The 18787-nt window shown below is 46.8% G+C and overlaps 1 protein-coding gene across 2 annotated transcripts in view; it reads left to right on the forward strand.

Moving 5' to 3' along the window:
- The window catches only part of CORO2A (coronin 2A), a 58949-nt gene that overhangs the window by 19520 nt on the left and 20642 nt on the right, over nt 1-18787 (forward strand). The window contains exons 1-2 of one of the 2 annotated variants that reach the window (XM_060300709.1): nt 4459-4663; nt 10442-10642. In XM_060300709.1, coding sequence (XP_060156692.1) covers nt 10442-10642 — 201 coding nt within the window. In that variant the 5' untranslated portion in view covers nt 4459-4663. Of the gene's footprint in view, nt 1-4458; nt 4664-10441; nt 10643-18787 lie in introns of those variants that run through there. The other variant, XM_030829811.2, reaches the window with a different exon arrangement.

Consider the following 18787-nt stretch of genomic DNA (forward strand, 5'->3'; position numbering starts at 1 on the left):
AGAAAGTCACACACCCTGCAGCCCTCGCCCCAAATTTGGCCTATGAAAACTGCCCCAAAACCATCGGGGAGTTTGGGGGTTTTGAGCACAAGCCACCTTGCCTGGCCCTGCAGTAAACCTTTCTCTGCTCCAAACTCCGACGTTTTGGTTGCTTTGGCCTCGCTGTGTGTCAGGCACACGAACTTGTGTTCAGTAACAGTACCAGACACGTGCAAAGCCTTTTACATCTGTTACCTCATTTAATCTTGGACAAGGCCCCGTGAGGTAGATCCGAGGGTCCTCTTTTACAGATGAGGATGCTGGGGCCCAGAGACAAATGAGGGTCCCGGCATTTGAACCAGTTGCCTCCTCTTTCCCCTCCCTGTGTATCAGGATGGGGGACCTCATAGGCTAGAGAGATCGCTCAGGCCTTGGAACTTGGGAAGCCCCCTGGAGGCGGTTCTATTTGAGCCGGGCCCAGGAAGGTGGAGTGAGAGGAGGGGGCATCCTAGGAACCCAGCTAAGTGCCAACCTTGGACTTACCTGGGCTGACTTACCAGCTCAGACTGGTCTGGGCTGACTTGGCTCTAGGCAGAGAGAAGGGGTGTGAGCAAAGATGGGGTGTCTGGGAAAGCCAACGCTTTGAGGGGAGAGCAGATAAACCAGTGTGGCTCAAAGGGCAGGTGTGTGGAGATGAGGGGAAGGCCGTCAGGGAATGTGCAGGGGCCTCAAAACCCAAGTCCAGCCGAAGGCTTTATCCTGAGGACAGAGGGGACCTGGGGCTGGGGGGAGTCTTAAGGGAAATGACAGAGTCAGGGTGGGGGAGGATAGGAGGCCTGGGCTGGGGTGGAGGAGAAACGGAGTCACGGAGAGAAAAGGCTGGCCAGGCCTCACACAGCTTGAGGAAAGGGTCAAGAGCAAGGGTGCCGGGGGGCAGGGGAGGCCAGGTCATCTCAGGAGATGCCCTGCTCCTCCTGGGGGCCCAGGCACCTGGCTCTGGGCAGTGTCAGATGTCAGGAGGGGAGGTGCTCCCTCGGGCCTAATCTCATCAGGAGGAAAGAGGCATTTTCTTGGCGCTCTCTCTGACTCAGCCTGTATTTCCTGTGGGCCTGCGGGGAGGTATCTGTGCTGGACCAGAAGGACCACAGAGCTGGAGGAGGGGTGATAAAGGCAGAGGTGGGAGGGTGCTCGAGGCAGAGAGAACCTGGAAAGAGAACTGTTATTCCATGCTGGCTGCAGGGTGCCTCAGCCTCCACTGCTGATGGGCCGCGGGCGGTTGAGGCCTGGCGGGGGTGGGGGCGTCCCCAGGCAGCGTGGTTCTGCTTTCCTGCCTGGGAAAGCCGTGCCCATGGAGAGAACCAAAGGGCTTCCTCTGCCCTTCCGCCCTTCGCCCCACACTCCCACCAAGACCCTCAGGCCCCACAGCACAGGGCTGAGCGAGGCTGCTGGCCTCTGCTGCCAAACCCAAGTCCGTGTGCCCCGTGCACAGTGAGGCCAAACAAACCGAAATGTCAGAGTTTGGAGCAGAGGAAGGTTCGTTGCAGGGCTGAGCAAGGAGAATTGGGGAGGGGGCTCGCACTCAAAAGACCCAAACTCCCCCGTGGTGTTCAGGGAAGAGTTTTTACAGGCAAAATCCGGGGTGAGGGCTGCAGGGTGTGTGACTTTCTTCTGATTGGTTGGTGGTGAGGTAACAGGGTGGTGTTCCAGGAATCTCCTGCTCAACCTGAAGTGACCATCCTTCTTCTAGATGAGGGCCTTAGTTCCCGTAGAAGAACTCAAAGATACATTGTTACGTGTATCCCGTACATCCCTTGAGGATGAAGCAGAGCTCTGCTTTATCTCTTCACTTTTGTCTGACTGCTTTTCCTTTGTTTCTGCATTCTCTCATCTCCCTGGTTAGTAACTGTGTCAATCTACCCTTTGGAACTAAGGGAAGGAAGGTCTAGGAGGCTGCGGGCTTTTGTACCCTGGAGAGACGTGCTCAAATAAATGCCTTTCCTCTCCGGGTTCTTCTGAATCCACAGGGATTGTTAGTTGGCTTCTCACGTGCCTCATCAATGTGGTGAGCACCGAGGGTCGGAACTCTGCACCTAGCGGGCTGCTTTGCACTTTCTGGTTTGGGATTTTTACTCAGATCCCCAAAATGTTGGGCCCTCAGCACGTACCTGTCATGTACTAAATCAAATCTTAATGTCCTGTAAACATTGGGACCACAACGGTCTTCACAGCAAACATCTGTTGAGGACTAAGTATGCACCGGCATTGCTCCATGTACTGGGCGGATTATCTCATCTAATTTTCAGGGCAGCCCTGTGGGAGAGTGTGGACCCAGGACTAAACAGTTCGATTCTGGATTCCAGCTCAGCCGCCTACTTGCTGTGTGATTTTGGGCACGTTACTTAACCTATCTGTGCCCCAGTTTTCACATTTGTAAAAATGGGGTGATAATAATGTTGCAGGAAGAGGGGGACCCCTTCCAGGGCCCAAGAGTGGGCTCTTGTCTAACACTCAGGAATGAATTGTCCGAGAAGATACATGGGCTGACAAAGCAAAAGCAAAAGACTTTATTGGAAAGAGGCACCCGGGTGGAGAGCGGTGGGGTAAGGGAACCCAGGAGAATGGCTCTGCCACATGGATCGCGGTCTCAGGTTTTATGATAATGAGGTTAGTTTCCAGGCTGTCTCTGGCCAGTCATCTTGCTTGTGTCCACATTTGGTCTGACTCAGGATCCTTCCTGGGGGCGTGCATCTCTCAGCCAAGATTGATTCCAGCACGAAAGTTTCTGGGAGGTTGGTAGGATATATTATAGGCCGGCGTCTGCTCCCTCCTTTTGGCCCCTCCTGAATTCTTCTGTCTGACAGTAGCTTATTAGTTCCATGTTCCTTATTGGGACACCTCCTGTTGTGAGATAACTCTTGCAAGCGGTCATTATCGTGCCTGGCCAGGGCGGGCGGTTTCAGTCAATGGTTCTCTAACACCTGTACTTAACCAGATTGCTGTCAGGGTCAAGTTAGTACCTGGAACATATTTCACATATAATAAGCAATGTGTTAGCTATTATTTGTTATTATGCCTGATTTTACTGGTGAGGAAATAGACACATTAAGTAACTGGCCCAAGGTCACATGGGCACAGTGGACATGTCCTATAATTACACTGTTTAGTTGGGTACCCAGTAGCCACGTGCGTCTCTTGAGCACTTGAAATGGTAGTGCAACTGAGGAGCCAAATTTTACATTTCAATTCATTTTAATTGATTTTAATTTAGAAGCCATGTGTGACTAGAGACTCCGTGTTGGACAGAGCTGCTGCCTGGGTCCCATACCCAGTGACCTGATTCAAGTGATTCTAATGTGCATTCAAAGTTACAAACCACTGCCCTGTGCTTTAGCAGCCAGTTAAGATCGTGGCATCTCATCCTTTCCCGCTCTCAGCCATTTCCCTGAGAAGTGTACACGTGTGGAGAACAGTGACTGAATTGCCCCTTTACCCTGCACAGAATAAGCACTTTACAGACCTTGGATTTTTCTGCTTTGAGGTGTTCTGTTCTTTGGTTCAGGATGTTGGGCTCTTTCAGAAGTTCGTTCTAGAGCCTTCTGTCTCACAGGCAAGTTTTCAGAGTCAAGGCTACTAGTGACTTACTGTAGAATCGTTGCATGTAAATAGGGTAAAAGTTCTCTGGAGACCTCTATGGTAGGTGGCAGTGGAACAGGAGGGAAGGGGACAGGGCACAACCTTTAAAAGAATGGCATAATAGAACATGACAAAAACTGGTTAGAACCAACTAGGTCCAAGATGGCAGAAGATTCGACTTCCCATAGACCTTGAGCCTCATATGCTCATTATAATTCATTAGCTAAGTGACACACCCACCAACGCCATGACAGTTCTGAGGCCAACAATCAAAGTTCAAAAAGCAGATGGTGGCCCAATTCCTGGAAATCTCCACCGCTTCCCCAAAATAGTTGGAATAATCCTCCTGTTCATTAGTCTATGAAATTACCCAGCCCATAAAAACTAACCACCCCGTATTTCAGGGCCTCTCTCCTGAGACGGCCCACACTCCATCTGTGGAGTATGTTTCTCTCTAAATAAACCTACTTCTTACCTATCACTTTGTCTCTCACTGAATTCATCCTGTGACAAGACATCAAGAACCTGAGCTTCATTAAGTCCTGAGACCAGGTGTGTGATCTCAATTAAAAGACCATGGGTTCGGGCTTCCCTGATGGCGCAGTGGTTGAGAGTCCGCCTGCTGATGCAGGGGACACGGGTTCGTGCCCCGGTCCGGGAAGATCCCACATGCCGCCGAGCGGCTAGGCCCGTGAGCCATGGCCGCTGAGCCTGCGCGTCCGGAGCCTGTGCTCCACGACGGGAGAGGCCACAACAGTGAGAGGCCCGGGTACCGCAAAAAAAAAAAAAAAAAAAAAGACCATGGGTTCAAGGACTTCCCTGGTGGCACAGTGGTTAAGAATCTGCCTGCTAATGCAGGGGAACACAGGTTCCAGCCCTGGTCCAGGAAGATCCCACATGCCGCGGAGCAACTATAAGCTCGTGCGCCACAACTCCTGAGCCTGCGCTCTAGAGCCCACGAGCCACAACTACTGAAACTCACGTGCCTAGATCCCATGCTCCACAACAAGAGAAGCCACCGCAATGACAAGCCCGCGCACCGCAAAGAAAGGTAGCCTCAGCTCGCCGCAACTAGAGAAAGCCTGCGCGCAGCAACGAAGACCCAATGCAGCCATAAATAAATAAATTTTTTTTTTTAAAAAAAGGCCATGGGTTCAAGTCCCAATCTGGGTTTGTCCAGGTTCAAGTCCCAATTTGAGTTGCACGGTTTCAGCAGGGTAACCAACTTTTCCCTTTTTGCTGAGACTTTCCTGATTTTAGCACTGAAAGCCCTGCATCCCAGGAATACCCACCCCACACACATCCTGGACAAACCAGAACAGTTGGTCACCTCCTTCTGTGGAGAGCGACAAGGTCTCTTCTTGCTTCCATGGTTAGGCAGAGACCTGCATTGACAGCAGCGGGGCCTTGGCATCCTGAGCCAGATATCTCACTGCGTCCTGTGGGTGGATCAGAGGCCCTGATAAGGACTTAAGGTGAATTAAAAAGGTGCTTTCCTGTCAAGTTTGGGGTCAAGGCCAGGATCTAGATAAACTCTATTATGGATAATTGTCAACCCAGGATTAGAGTCGAGACATGGGACCCACCCATAATTAGGCATGTATTGTGTTGATTCTTGGTCTTTGTAGATCACCTTCAAATACAGAGTCCTTTACCCTTATGGTAATCTTTTTTCACTTTGTAAAGCTAGGAAACTTGTGATTGTAATCTCCCTCTTTTAACTGTGGCTGAGGTAAGTGTGGTGGTTCAGACCCTCCCAGGAGGCGTGTTTGGGGGCAGCTCGATGACCACAAGGTCAGGTTTTAAGGGAAAAAATAAAATACAATTCCAAATATGAAATGTGGAAACAGAAACTTACTAAGGGGACAATGGTAGCCAGGAATGCCAGACTCCTCCCCACCGCTGAGGTTCAAAGACCAAATCAGGTAATTTCATTCTCCCTGAGGCCAGGAACAGCGCAATTAATGAATAATCTATTATGCTGCTTTGTACCACACCCAGTTTGGGTTCGGTTTCAGCCACCCTGCAGCTAACCCTTGTCCTGCAATGATTCAGGGCTAGGCTGGGAAGATAGGCCTCTGGAGCCAGGCAGGAAAATCTCTGTGTCTCTGTCTCCATCTCTCTCACACACATCAGAGAGGAGCACGAGGTGGGAAGAGGAGCATCTGGACCACGTCTTGGCTTCTGCTTGCCATCTCCACTCCTACTAATTTGATCTTGGTCAAGTCACTTCCTCTGCACCAAATGGGGACAACAGGCCTCAGGAGAGTTGTAAGGGATAGGACAGGCAGCAAGCCATTCCCCTGTCAGGCACTGAGATATAAACTCAGTGGGGACTTCCCTGGTGGTCCAGTGGTTAAAACTTCTCGCTTCCACAGAAGGGGGCATGGGTCCAATCCCTAGTCTGGAACTAAGATTCCCCATGTGCTGCACGGCACGACCAAAAAATAAAAATAAATAGATAAAAAATAAACTCAGTGGGGTGTTAAACCCAGCGATGACTAAATCTTTTTGCAGGGCAGGGAATTCACAGCACAAAGAGCCTAATCCCATGGCATCAGGCCAGCTAAGCACCCTTGGGATAGCAGCAGCAGAATGGGTGCCACCGCCTGCTTTGTGCCCTAATGGGCTGGCCCGCTACGCCTAGGAAGACCTGCTATGGCTTTGATGTGGGCCCAGCTGGATGGGACCAGGCAGGATAGGACAAGTGGCGTGGGGTAAACCTGTCCCAGATCAATGTTCTGGCCCAGCCCGTGGGCAAGGGCCTCACAGTGCTGAAGGCCCGCTATGGTCCTCATTTTCAGGCAAGTGCCTGCTTGTGGGGAAAGTAAAACTCCTGCTCTCTGAATTGCTGAGTCCTTAAACTCATTCATGCACTGATAAACACAGGCACACATGTGCAGTACATGCACAGACACAAACACCCAAACAGAGGCACAGGTGCACACCCACCCACAGGGGTACACGAGCACGTAGGAACACCCTTATCAGTGCAGTGTTCACACACAGACTTGCACACACAGTGCACACACATTCGCACAAACTTCACCCACATATATGCATGCAGTCCTATACCTGGGGCAAAGGGAGAGACGGCCCACCTGGCGTGGTGCCACCCACCCACTTCTGTAAGTTTCCCTCATGGCTACAAGTCTGGAAGAAGCTTGGCAGTGAAGGCAAGGTGTTGGAGCCAGGTGGGGTGGGACGGGGGAGAGGAGTTCGGCACAGGGGTCAGGGGGCATGAGGTTCACACTGCTCAGAGGCTGGCCGGCCTCATCAGTGGAGGCCAATAGCCCCTTCGCCAGAGGACGTCCGCTTGGTTTACTGAGCCTCGTTTTCCTTTGCTGTGAAGTAGGGGCGATAATGGTCATGACACTTCCCCTTGGGACTGAGGTGGAATCCAGGGTGTAATGAGTGTGAAAGAGCTTTCATCATCATTATCTGGAGCTGAGGGCTCCAGAGACAGAGCTGCACCTCCTCCTAGCTGTGTGACGCCAGGAAGGTTGCTTCACTTTTCTGCCTCAACTCCTACTTCTGTAACAGGGAGCAAGGTAGCACCTAAGTTCATACAGGGGAAGCGCTTGGAACGGAGCCTGGCACATAGCAGGCACCCGAAACTAAGAGTTGCTATTGCCATGGAGGTGACTGTGAGCTCCAGGAGAGCATTGCCCAGGCCTCTTATGGCCCCTGACTCTGAACCTGGAACCAGAGCCGTCCCCCAGGTGTGAAGGGAGAGTGCTGAGAGTGGCCAGAGGGGCCAGGACTGTTGATGCTGGCCAGGTCATGTTGATTTCAGCAGGCATGACTGGCCCCCTCACCACACAGCCCACCATGGGCACCAAGGCTGCTTTATCCCCCTCCCATGTTTTTCACTAACACGTCCCACCCTCTCCATCCCCTCTGCCCTGCTTCAGCCCAGGCGACTGTCATGATTACCTCAGCAATCAGAGGAATCCACCTAAAAGTGAAAACTGGTCCTCATCCTCCCCTGCTATAACCCCTGCAGCAGCTCCCATTGCCCTCAGAGTCCAAGTCCTTTCACATGGCTCCTGAGGGGATCTGGGTCCTGCCTGCTTGCCCACCTCTTCCCTGCAGGCTCCTGTGCCCTGGCCACACCAAGCACAGGCAGCCATTGCCTGTCTACCATTGATTGGGCCTGCCTGGGGCAATGTGTTAGTCAGGACGGGTAGGCTATGCTCTGTGACAAGTATCCCCACTATTTCTCTGCAGTTCACTCTACAAGTTTAATTCTCTGTCATGCTATATGAGTCAGTTTGGGGCAAGGTGCCCTATTCACACAGTCCCTTGGGGACCCAGGAAGATGGAAGCTGCACCATCTGGAACATGTGGCCTCCTCATCCCTCCAGCCAAGGACGAGAGTTCTGGAGGGTCACCGGCAGGTCTTACACGCTTCAGCCTGGAAGTGGCACACATCACTCCCACCCACGATCCACTAGCTAGGACTGATAGTGGCTGCCTAACTGCAAGGAGGCTGGGATGTGAGGGGAGCAATGGAGTGTCTGGTGAGCATCACCGTGGGCCACAGAGAGACGCCCCCCACCCCCACCCCCAACTGCTGCTCAAGGCGAGGCAGGGGTGGGGGCCCAGGAGCTGAGCCTGCTGACTTGCCCCCTACTTTCCTACCCACAGCCCAGGCCCCAGGCTACTCCTCAGCTGCCACTAATTGCCAAGACCCCAGGGAGATCGTTATCCTTGCTCTTCTTTCCTTAGATGATCCTTAGGACCTGTTTCTCTCAGGGCTCAGTGCAGAGAAAAGCTGTACTGCTCCTTAGCAAGTGCAGGCATTTATCTTACAGACAGTGAGTAAATCCCTTTCTGATTCTGTTTCCCTTGTCGAATTGATCACTAGGAAGCTCCGACGCAAAACCTCCCCTGTGTGCTGGTCCTGGCAGCACACAATCGTAGTTTGACTCCCCCTACATTTCAGGTGATCTCTTTTTGTTCCTGCATTTTCCCTCTGTCCCCATTTCCTCACCATGGCTTTTTTTATTTCCTTCTATCTGTGTTTTCTCTATTTCTGTAAGGCTTCTTACATCGTTTCTGGGATTGGATGGGCATTGTTAGGCAGTCCCTGCGTTCCGTGCTACTTCCTGTAGCTCTGGCAAATGCAGCCAGAGTTTGGGGCAAAGCTCCCTAAAGGAAGGTTGAAATGTCTGAGCTTCACAGGACAGACCTGCCGCCACGAGGCTGATGGTACCTGGTGCTGTGTAAAGGGAGGGCACCTGGGAGCTGGGGGAAGGAAGGGTTTGGACTCATAGTGATGGGTACAGACAACAGTGGGCTGGGAAGAGCAAGCCAAGCAGAGGGAAAGGCAAGGGTGAAGGCCCAGAGGACTGGAAATGCAGGAGCAGGTACCAGGGAAGCTGCGTGGTGTGCTTTGTCTGGAAGGAGCCGTTTAGAAGATGAGCAAGAAAAAGCGAAATCTTGGGATATAGGGTGGGACCCAAGCTGAGTTTGGCCTTGATCCTGTAGGACAGCAGTGAATGGGGAGCATCAAAGGGTGACCTAAGGTGGGGGCCGGGGAGGGAGGAATATAGCCAGGTTTGGTGTCCAGAACAATCCCTCTGGCTGCATGAGGAGCGTAGATGGGAAGGCCCAGTGGGTCAATGAGACTGAGGGGAGGGGGTTTGAACTGAGCAGCAGCAGGGCCAAGAGGAGGCCACATGATATATATTTGGCCACTAATGAGCCCTAGACCCTCTTACAAGCCATTCATGATCTAGCCCTGCTCACCCCTCCAGCTCGTGTTCTCCTCGTTCACATCATCCAGTTTACATGTATATGTGTGTGTGTGTGTGTGTGTGAATATATATTTTCTTTTTAGCATCTCCTTACTAATCTTACCAAACCATATGTAGTTTCCCAAACATTCCACGTTCGCTTCTATCTCAGGGCCCTTGCTCAGGCTGTTCCATCTGCCTGGGACACCTTCTCCCCCAGCTCACCCTTTTCCAGCCTACATGGCCAACTCCTTCTCATCCTTCAAATCACAGTTCACGTGTCACTTCCTCTGGGAAGCCCTCCCTGACTGCCATGTACAAACGTCCATTATTACCTATAGTACACTGGGTCCCAGTGGCCCAGACTCCGCTAATGTCCTCACTCATAGGACTCTTCACTCCTGTAAGGCTGGGCTCAGGCTTGCTCTCTCCAAACCCCCAGTGCCTGGCACAGGTGGTACTCAGTAAATATTGAGTGAACAAATACAAGGCCGGATGAGGAGAGAGGGAAGGTTAAGATGGCTGGATGATAATAGTGGTAGTAATTATTACTGTTGAGCAAGGGATCTTAGTGTATCATCTCATTTCATCCTCATGACAAGTCTATGAGACAGATACTTTCTTTATCCTCATTTTACAGATGAGGAAACTGAGACTTCAGAATGTAAGTCATTTGCCCACCCAGCTGGCAAGCACAGAGCTGGAATTGGAGCCTGGGCAGGCTGGCTCCAGAGGACACTATATTTCCCACTTAGCTGGGTGGGGAGGCTGGCCTGTCTGGTGAAGTGCTGGATAGGGGAGGGAACGGAGTGAGTTCTCTCTACGGTTTTTCTGCCTTTTTGTTTTCGCACACGAAGGGATGAAAAGCAAACAGGTGAGCAGTAGTTGTACGCCATCTCACCAGGTCCCTGGAAGTAGCCACAATTATAGCCTGTTCACCTGGGTGCCCTTCATAGCACGTCACTGTCCTCATAGAACTGACTGCTGTCCTGGTCCTGCCCTCTTATGTCCTCTCCAGGTGAGACTCCGTGTGTCCTGCTGTCAGGTTGCGAGCCTCACAGCCCTTCTGTCCCATTTGTCTCCTGCAGATGTCATGGCACCCCCAGTACCGGAGCTCCAAGTTCCGCCATGTCTTTGGCAAACCAGCCAGCAAGGAGAACTGCTACGACTCCGTGCCCATCACCCGCAGCGTCCACGACAATCATTTCTGTGCTGTGAACCCCCACTTCATTGCAGTCGTGACTGAGTGTGCTGGTGGGGGGGCCTTCCTCGTCATCCCCTTGCACCAGGTAAGGATGCCTGCTAAGCTCAGGCCCAAATACCTCTCTGGAGGCAGCACGGGACAGAGGGAGAGTAGAAAGAGCCTCAGTTTTGGTTCCACATGTGAGTTCAAGTCCTAGCCCTGCCTGTTACCAGCCATGTGACCATGAATAAGTCATTTCACCCCTTTGAGTCTTGGTTTTCTCATTGAAAAAGTATACCTCTCCTGGGATTTCAGCTTCTAGCAGTTGTTTAGGACTCCTAGGACCTCCCCTCCACCCCATTGCAACGTAATTCATTCATGAATAACATTTAATTCTTAATGCATTGCTGGGCTCACAAGACATTGGGGAAATATCCAAAGCCTCCTCCTCTCTCCAAGAAAGGAAAAAAACCTTGAGCCGAAATTTAAGTAGGAGAGGTAAGCAGCAGGTGAACAGGAAGAACAGGCTTGTCCTGCGGCAAAGGTTGACGGTGTAAGTTGGGCCATATGCAATTGCTGATTATTTAACAGTTTTTGACCCCCAGAATGGTGGTTTCATATAGACTAGCTTAATAGCAGATCTTTTCAGAATCCTGAGTTTCTGCCTTGAGGTAGAATCTCTGAAGGGGCTAGAGGGATCCGGGCTTGGTAGTGCCTCTGGTTTGCAGCAGAAGCAGATAGAAGGTTTCTCCAGAGGAAAGCATTTCCAATGTGAACAGGATTCCCACAGATTAAGATCAGGGAAATTCATAAACTGAGAACACCAAGCATGTAAGCCCCCATGAGTAAGCATCCACTGAAAGAACAAACAACAGACTTAGAACCCCTTTTAGTTAAAATCACAAATATAAATTGGAATCTCATAGATCAGGTTTTCTGATCCCAATGCAATTGAGTTAGAAGTCAATAACAAAAGATAAATTTTAAATGCCCATTCATTTAGAAATGTAAAAATACTTGGAAATGAATGAGAATGAAATACATCACAAAACTTATGGGATGCAGGGAAAGTGGTGCTTCAAGGGAAATTTATAGCACTAATGCTTATATTAGGTGTAAAATTAACAACTAAACATTCAACCTGAGAAGTTAGAAAAAGGACAACAGAGTAAACCCAAAGAAAGTTTGAGGAAGGGGGTATTAAAGATCAGAAATCAGTGAAAAGAGCATCAAAGATCGATTAAAGAGGATCAGAAGAGCCAAGGGCTTCCCTGGTGGCACAGTGGTTGAGAGTCCACCTGCCGATGCAGGGGACACGGGTTCGTGCCCCGGTCCGGGAGGATCCCACATGCCACGGAGCTGCTGGGCCCGTGAGCCATGGCCGCTGAGCCTGCGCGTCCGGAGCCTGTGCTCCGCAACGGGAGAGGCCACAACAGTGAGAGGCCCGCGTACCGCAAAAAAAAAAAAGAGCCAAAGTTAGTAGTAAATAGTTGGTTCCTAGAACAGACTGATAGACAAACCTCTGGAGAGATGGTCAAGAATAAAAGAGAGAAGGTGCAAATAACTCCAAGAACAAACAAACAAACAAAATGCAATATCAGTAGAGCTTCAAAATATAAGACACTAATCTGAGCAGTTTTATGACAATATATTTGAAAACGTTGGCAATATGGACAAATTCCTACAAAAAAATATGACTTGTCAGGACCGATTCAAGTAGAAATAGAAAGCCTGAATGGTCCTTTAACTATTTTAAAAATTGCATAATAAAAATCTCTCTTAAAGAAAACAGAAGAAAGAAGAGGCAGCCATAGAGTGAGAAAAGATATCGGCACAGTAATCATGACAAAGAGCTCATTTCCTGAGTGTATAAAATGGACTAGGGGGAAAAAAAATGAACAGGTATCTCATAGCAGAGAAAATCCAAACGGTTACTAAACATTTGAAAACGTGCTCAACCTCGTTAATAAACCACAATGAGATACCACTGCGACCCACCAGATTGGCAAAAATATAAAATCTAATAATAGTGAGTGATGAAGAGGCCACGGAGCCCTCTGAACTCTCAGGCACTTCTGGGGGCAGGGTAAACCGGCACACGTGTGTTGGAACAAAGTGTGACAGTTTCTATTAAAGAGGAAAATGCACAGACTTGGAGATTCTACTCCAAGGTGTTTACCATGCAGAACTGTGTGCTTATGTCACCAGAACACAAATGCAAGAATATGCATGGGAGCATTGTTCATGTTATCAATAAACTACAAAAACCCAAATGTCCAAGAATTGAATATATAAATTACGGTATATCCATAGTGTGGAATATACACAATTATGAAAAGGATCAAAATATAAACACATACCACCACATGGATGAATCATAAAGACAGTGTCAAGGGAAGAAACCAAATAAATTACAACGTCACTACCTAAAGTTAAAAACAGACTAAATTAAACTATACTTTAAGGGATGCATAAGTAGGTACAAAAATCTTAAAGAACAGCAAGCAGGGGAGGATAGCCAGGATAATAGTTACCTACTGGGGGAGGGAGGGAGTTATGATTGGAAAGTATTCCATAGCAGGGAGTCTCCTTTGTGCTAGTAATAGTTCATGGCAGTTATATGTTTAAATTTATTTTCCAACAATTCATTAAGCTGAACATTTACATTTTATGTACTTTTTTATATTATATTTTACACAAACACACACATAAGGGTGACACTAGGTCCATGTGGTTTTACAGGCAATTTCTATGTAACTTTCAAGGAACTGATTATTCCAATCTTTTATAAACATTTTCAGAAAATAGGAAAAGAGGGACTGCTCCCCTTTTGTTCTGAGGCCAGTGTAACCTTGATTCCAAGACCAGACAGGAACAGATCAAGAAAGAAAAATATCACTCAAGAAGATGAATGCAAAATTGTTAGTTAATCAAATCTAGCATTGAATTAAAAAAAGATACATTCTGAGCAAGTTGGATTTATTCCAGAAACTAAGGGTGGTTTGATATTAGTTAACCTATAAATATAGATTATTTGCATTTGATAGAGTGCAATACCCATTCATGACAAAAATTCTTTGCAAACTAGGAAAAGGGAATTTCACTAACATATAGGAAACAGAATTGTTTGAACTTTCTGTTTTGAAAGAATCTCAACCCTACAGAAAAGTTGCAAAAATACTTGAATAAATGATTATCCTTGACTTAGATTCACCAATAGTTAACATTCTGCCAAATTTACTTTTTATCTTTTTTTATATCTTTCTCTCCATATATGTGTATATAGAATCTAACTCAGGATCATGAATTATGTTGAGTTGTCATATCTCTTAGTCTACTTTATTTCATTATATTGACATTTTAAAGCAGTGAAGGCCCACTGTTTTGTAGGACATTTCTTTTGTGATTGTTTTGTTTTTTGTTTTTTGTTTTTCGATTTAAAAAATTTTTTATTTATTTATTTTTATACAGCAGGTTCTTATTAGTTATCTGTTTTATACATATTGGTATATATATGTCAATCCCAATCTCCCAGTTCATCCCACCACCACCACCACCACCGCCACAGCCCACCCCACCCCCTGCTTTCCCCCCTTGGTGTCCGTACTGTAGGACATTTCTAAAATTGGATTTGTCCCATTGTTTCCTTGTGATTAGATTCACGTTATACATTTTTGGCAAGAGCATTAAACAAGTGATATATCCTCAGTTCATTATTAAATCATGTAACACATGATATCAGTTTGTCCCATTATTGGTGATATTGGTGATATTTGTTATCTTTATTAATATGGTGCAGACATCATCATAAAGAAGGAATGTGAGAAACATCCCTTTAGGGAATTCCCTCGTGGTCCAGTGGTTAGGACTCTGCACTTCATTGCCGTGGCCTGGGTCCAATCCCTGATCAGGGAGCTAAGATCCCAGGGCGTGGCCAAAAAAAACAAAAAACAAAACTTGGCAAGAAGGTGCTGGCCTGCACAGTAAGATTAGAAAAATAACTTAAAGGTATAAGGATTGAAAAGGAAGAGGTAAAACCACATTGTTTACTGATGTGATTGTCTACATAGAAAACCAAAAGAAAGTAGAGTCAAATAATTAGAAAAATGAGTGTTTGGCACTCCCAGACTCATTCTATGAGGCCACCATCACCCTGATACCAAAACCAGACAAAGATACTACAAAAAAAGAAAATTACAGACCAATATCACTGATGAATATAGATGCAAAAATCCTCAACAAAATACTAGCAAACAGAATCCATCAACACATTAAAAGGATCATACATCATGATCAAGTGGGATTTACCCCAGAAATGCAAGGATTCTTCAATATATGCAAATCAGTCAGTGTGATACACCATATTAACAAATTGAAGAATAAAAACCATATGATCATCTCAATAGATGCAGAAAAAGCTTTTGACAAAATTCAACACCCATTTATGATAAAAACTCTCCAGAAAGTGGTCATAGAAGCAACCTACCTCAACATAATAAAGGCCATATATGACAAACCCACAGCAAACATCATTCTCAATGGTGAAAAACTGAAAGCATTTCCTCTAAGATGAGGAACAAGACAAGGATGTCCACTCTCGCCACTATTATTCAACATAGTTTTGGAAGTCCTAGCCACGGCCATCAGAGAAGAAAAAGAAATGAAATGAATACAAATTGGAAAAGTAGAAGTAAAATTCACTGTCTGCAGATAACATGATACTATACATAGAGAATCCTAAAGATGCCACCAGAAAACTATTAGAGCTAATCAATGAATTTGGTATAAAGTTGCAGGATACAAAGTTAATGCACAGAAATCTCTTGCATTCCTATACGCTAACAACGAAAGATCAGAAAGAGAAATAAAGGAAACAATCCCATTCACCACTGCAACAAAAAGAATAAAATACCTAGGAATAAACCTACCTAAGGAGGTAAAAGACCTGTACTCAGAAAACTATAAGACACTGATGAAAGAAATTAAAGATGATACCAACAGATAGAGAGATATACCATGTTCTTGGATTGGAAGAATCAATATTGTGAAAATGACTATACTACCCAAAGCAATCTACAGATTCAATGCAATCCCTATCAAATTACCAGTGGCATTTTTTTTACAGAGCTAGAACAAAAAATCTTAAAATTTGTATGGAGACACAAAAGACCCCAAATAGCCAAAGCAGTCTTGAGGGAAAAAAATGGAGCTGGAGGAATCAGACTCCCTGACTTCAGACTATACTACAAAGCTACAGTAATCAAGACAATATGGTACTGGCACAAAAACAGAAATATAGATCAATGGAATAGGATAGAAAGCCCAGAGATAGACCCTCGCACCTATGGTCAACTAATCTATGACAAAGGAGGCAAGGATATACAATGGAGAAAAGACAGTCTCTTCAATACGTGGTGCTGGGAAAACTGGACAGTTACATGTAAAAGAATGAAATTAGAACACTCCCTAACACCATACACAAAAATAAACTCAAAATGGATTAGAGGGCTTCCCTGGTGGCGCAGAGGTTGAGAGTCTGCCTGCCGTTGCAGGGGACACGGGTTCGTGCCCTGGTCCGGGAAGATCCCACATGCCATGGAGAGGCTGGGCCCATGAGCCATGGCCGCTGAGCCTGCGTGTCTGGAGCCTGTGCTCCGCAACGGGAGAGGCCGCAACAGTGAGAGGCCCGCATACTGCAAAAAGAAAAAAAAAATGGATTAGAGACCTAAATGTGAGACCAGACACTATAAAACTCTTAGAGGGGCTTCCCTGGTGGTGCAGGGGTTGGGAGTCCGCCTACCGATGCCGGGGACGCGGGTTCGTGCCCCGATCCGGGAGGATCCCACGTGCCGCGGAGCGGCTGGGCCCCGTGAGCCATGGCCACTGGGCTTGCGCGTCTGGAGCGTGTACTCCGCAATGGGAGAGGCCACAGCGGTGAGAGGCCCGCGTACCACAAAAAAAACTCTTAGAGGAAAACATAGGAAGAACACTCTTTGACATAAATCACAGCAAGATCTTTTTTGATCCACCTTCTAGAGTAATGGAAATAAAACCAAAAATAAACAAACGGGACCTTATGAAACTTAAAACCTTTTGCAAAGGAAACTACAAACAAGACAAAAAGACAACCCTCAGAATGGGAGAAAATATTTGCAAATGAATCAACGGACAAAGGATTAATCTCCAAAATATATAAACAGCTCATGCAGCTCAATATTAAAAAAACAAACAACCCAATCCAAAAATGGGCAGAAGACCTAAATAGACATTTCTCCAAAGAAGACAAACAGATGGTCAAGAAGCACATGAAAAGCTGCTCAACATCACTAATTATTAGAGAAATGCAAATCAAAACTACAATGAGGTATCACCTCACACCAGTTAGAATGGGCCTCATCAGAAAATCTACAAACAACAAATGCTGGAGAGGGTGTGGAGAAAAGGGAACCCTCTTGCACTGTTGGTGGGAATGTAAATTGATACAGCCACTATGGAGAACAGTATGGAGGTTCCTTAAAAAACTAAAAGTAGAATTACCATATGACCCAGCAATCCCACTACTGAGCATATACCCAGAGAAAACCATAATTCAAAAAGACACATGCACCCCAATGTTCATTGCAGCACTATTTACAATAGCCAGGTCCTGGAAGCAACCTAAATGCCCATCAACAGACAAACGGATAAAGAAGTTGTGGTACATATGTACAATGGAATATTACTCAGCCATAAAAAGGAATGAAATTGGGCTTCCCTGGTGGCGCAGTGGTTGAGAGTCCGCCTGCCGATGCAGGGGATGCGGGTTCATGCCCCGGTCCGGGAAGATCCCACATGCCACGGAGCGGCTGGCCCCGTGAGCCATGGCCACTGAGCCTGCACGTCCGGAGCCTGTGCTCCGCAACGGGAGAGGCCACAACAGTGAGAGGCCCGCGTACCGCAAAAAAAAAAAAAAAAAAAAAAAGGAACGAAATTGAGTCATTTGTTGAGACGTGGATGGATCTAGAGACTGTCATACAGAGTGAAGTAAGTCAGAAAGAGAAAAATATCATATATTAACGCATATATGTGGAACCTAGAAAAATGGTACAGATGAACCAGTTTGCAGGGCAGAAATAGAGACACAGATGTAGAGAACAAATGTATGGACACCAAGGGGGGAAAGTGGCAGGCGAGGTGGTGGTGGGATGAATTGGGAGATTAGGATTGACATATATACACTAATATGTATAAAATAGATAACTAATAAGAACCTGATGTATAAAAAAAAAATTAAATTTAAAAATTCCAAAAAAAATGAACAACTAGTGACACAACAACAAGGATGAATCTCAGATGCATCATGCTAAGTAAAAGAAGCTAGACTTAAAAGGGCAAATATGTATGCATCTATTTATGTGACATTCTGGAAAAGGCAAAACTATGGGGATGGAAAACAGACCACTAGTTGCCAGTGGCTGGAGTTGAGGAAGGGTTGGCTACAGAGGGGCAGCAGGAAGTATTTTGGGGAGTGAGGGAACTGTGCCATATCTTGATTGTCAAAATAAACTGTATGCAAAAAAAAAAAGGAAAATGAATGTTTGGAAGGTGGCTGGATAAAAAATGAGAATACAAAAATGAATTGCATTTTTACATACCAAGAGTGCTTAGAAAATGTAAATATTTTCAGTAGAATAAGAGAAGTGTGAATACCTAGGAATAAATGAGCAAGACTTACTAGGAAAGGGCTTCCCTGGTGGTACAGTGGTTAAGAATCCGCCTGCCAATGCAGGGGACACAAGTTCGAGCCCTGGTCCAGGAAGATCCCACATGCTGTGGAGCAACTAAGCCCATGTGCCACAACTACTGAGCCTGTGCTCTAGAGCCCGTGAGCCACAACTGCTGAGCCCACGTGCCACAACTACTGAAGCCCGCGTGCCTAGAGCCTGTGCTCTGCACCAAGAGAAGCCACCACAGTGAGAAGCCCACACACTGCAACGAAGAGTAGCCCCCACTCGCCCTAACTAGAGAAAGCCTGCGTGCAGCAACATAGACCCAATGCAGCCAAAAATAAATAAATAAAATAAATTAATTTTTTAAAAAAAGACTTACTAGAAGAAAATTACATAGGATCATTGAAAGACTAATATTGAAGATGCCCTAAGTAAATGGAGATATGTACCATGTTCATGAATAGCCACTTTTTATCCCTCCCCCAAATGTCCACAGCATTCTCCTTTTTATGACATATTCTACAGCACATTCCTTTCTTAGG

This window comes from Globicephala melas, chromosome 6, assembly GCF_963455315.2.
Source record: "Globicephala melas chromosome 6, mGloMel1.2, whole genome shotgun sequence".
In the NCBI taxonomy this organism is placed as follows: domain Eukaryota; kingdom Metazoa; phylum Chordata; class Mammalia; order Artiodactyla; family Delphinidae; genus Globicephala; species Globicephala melas.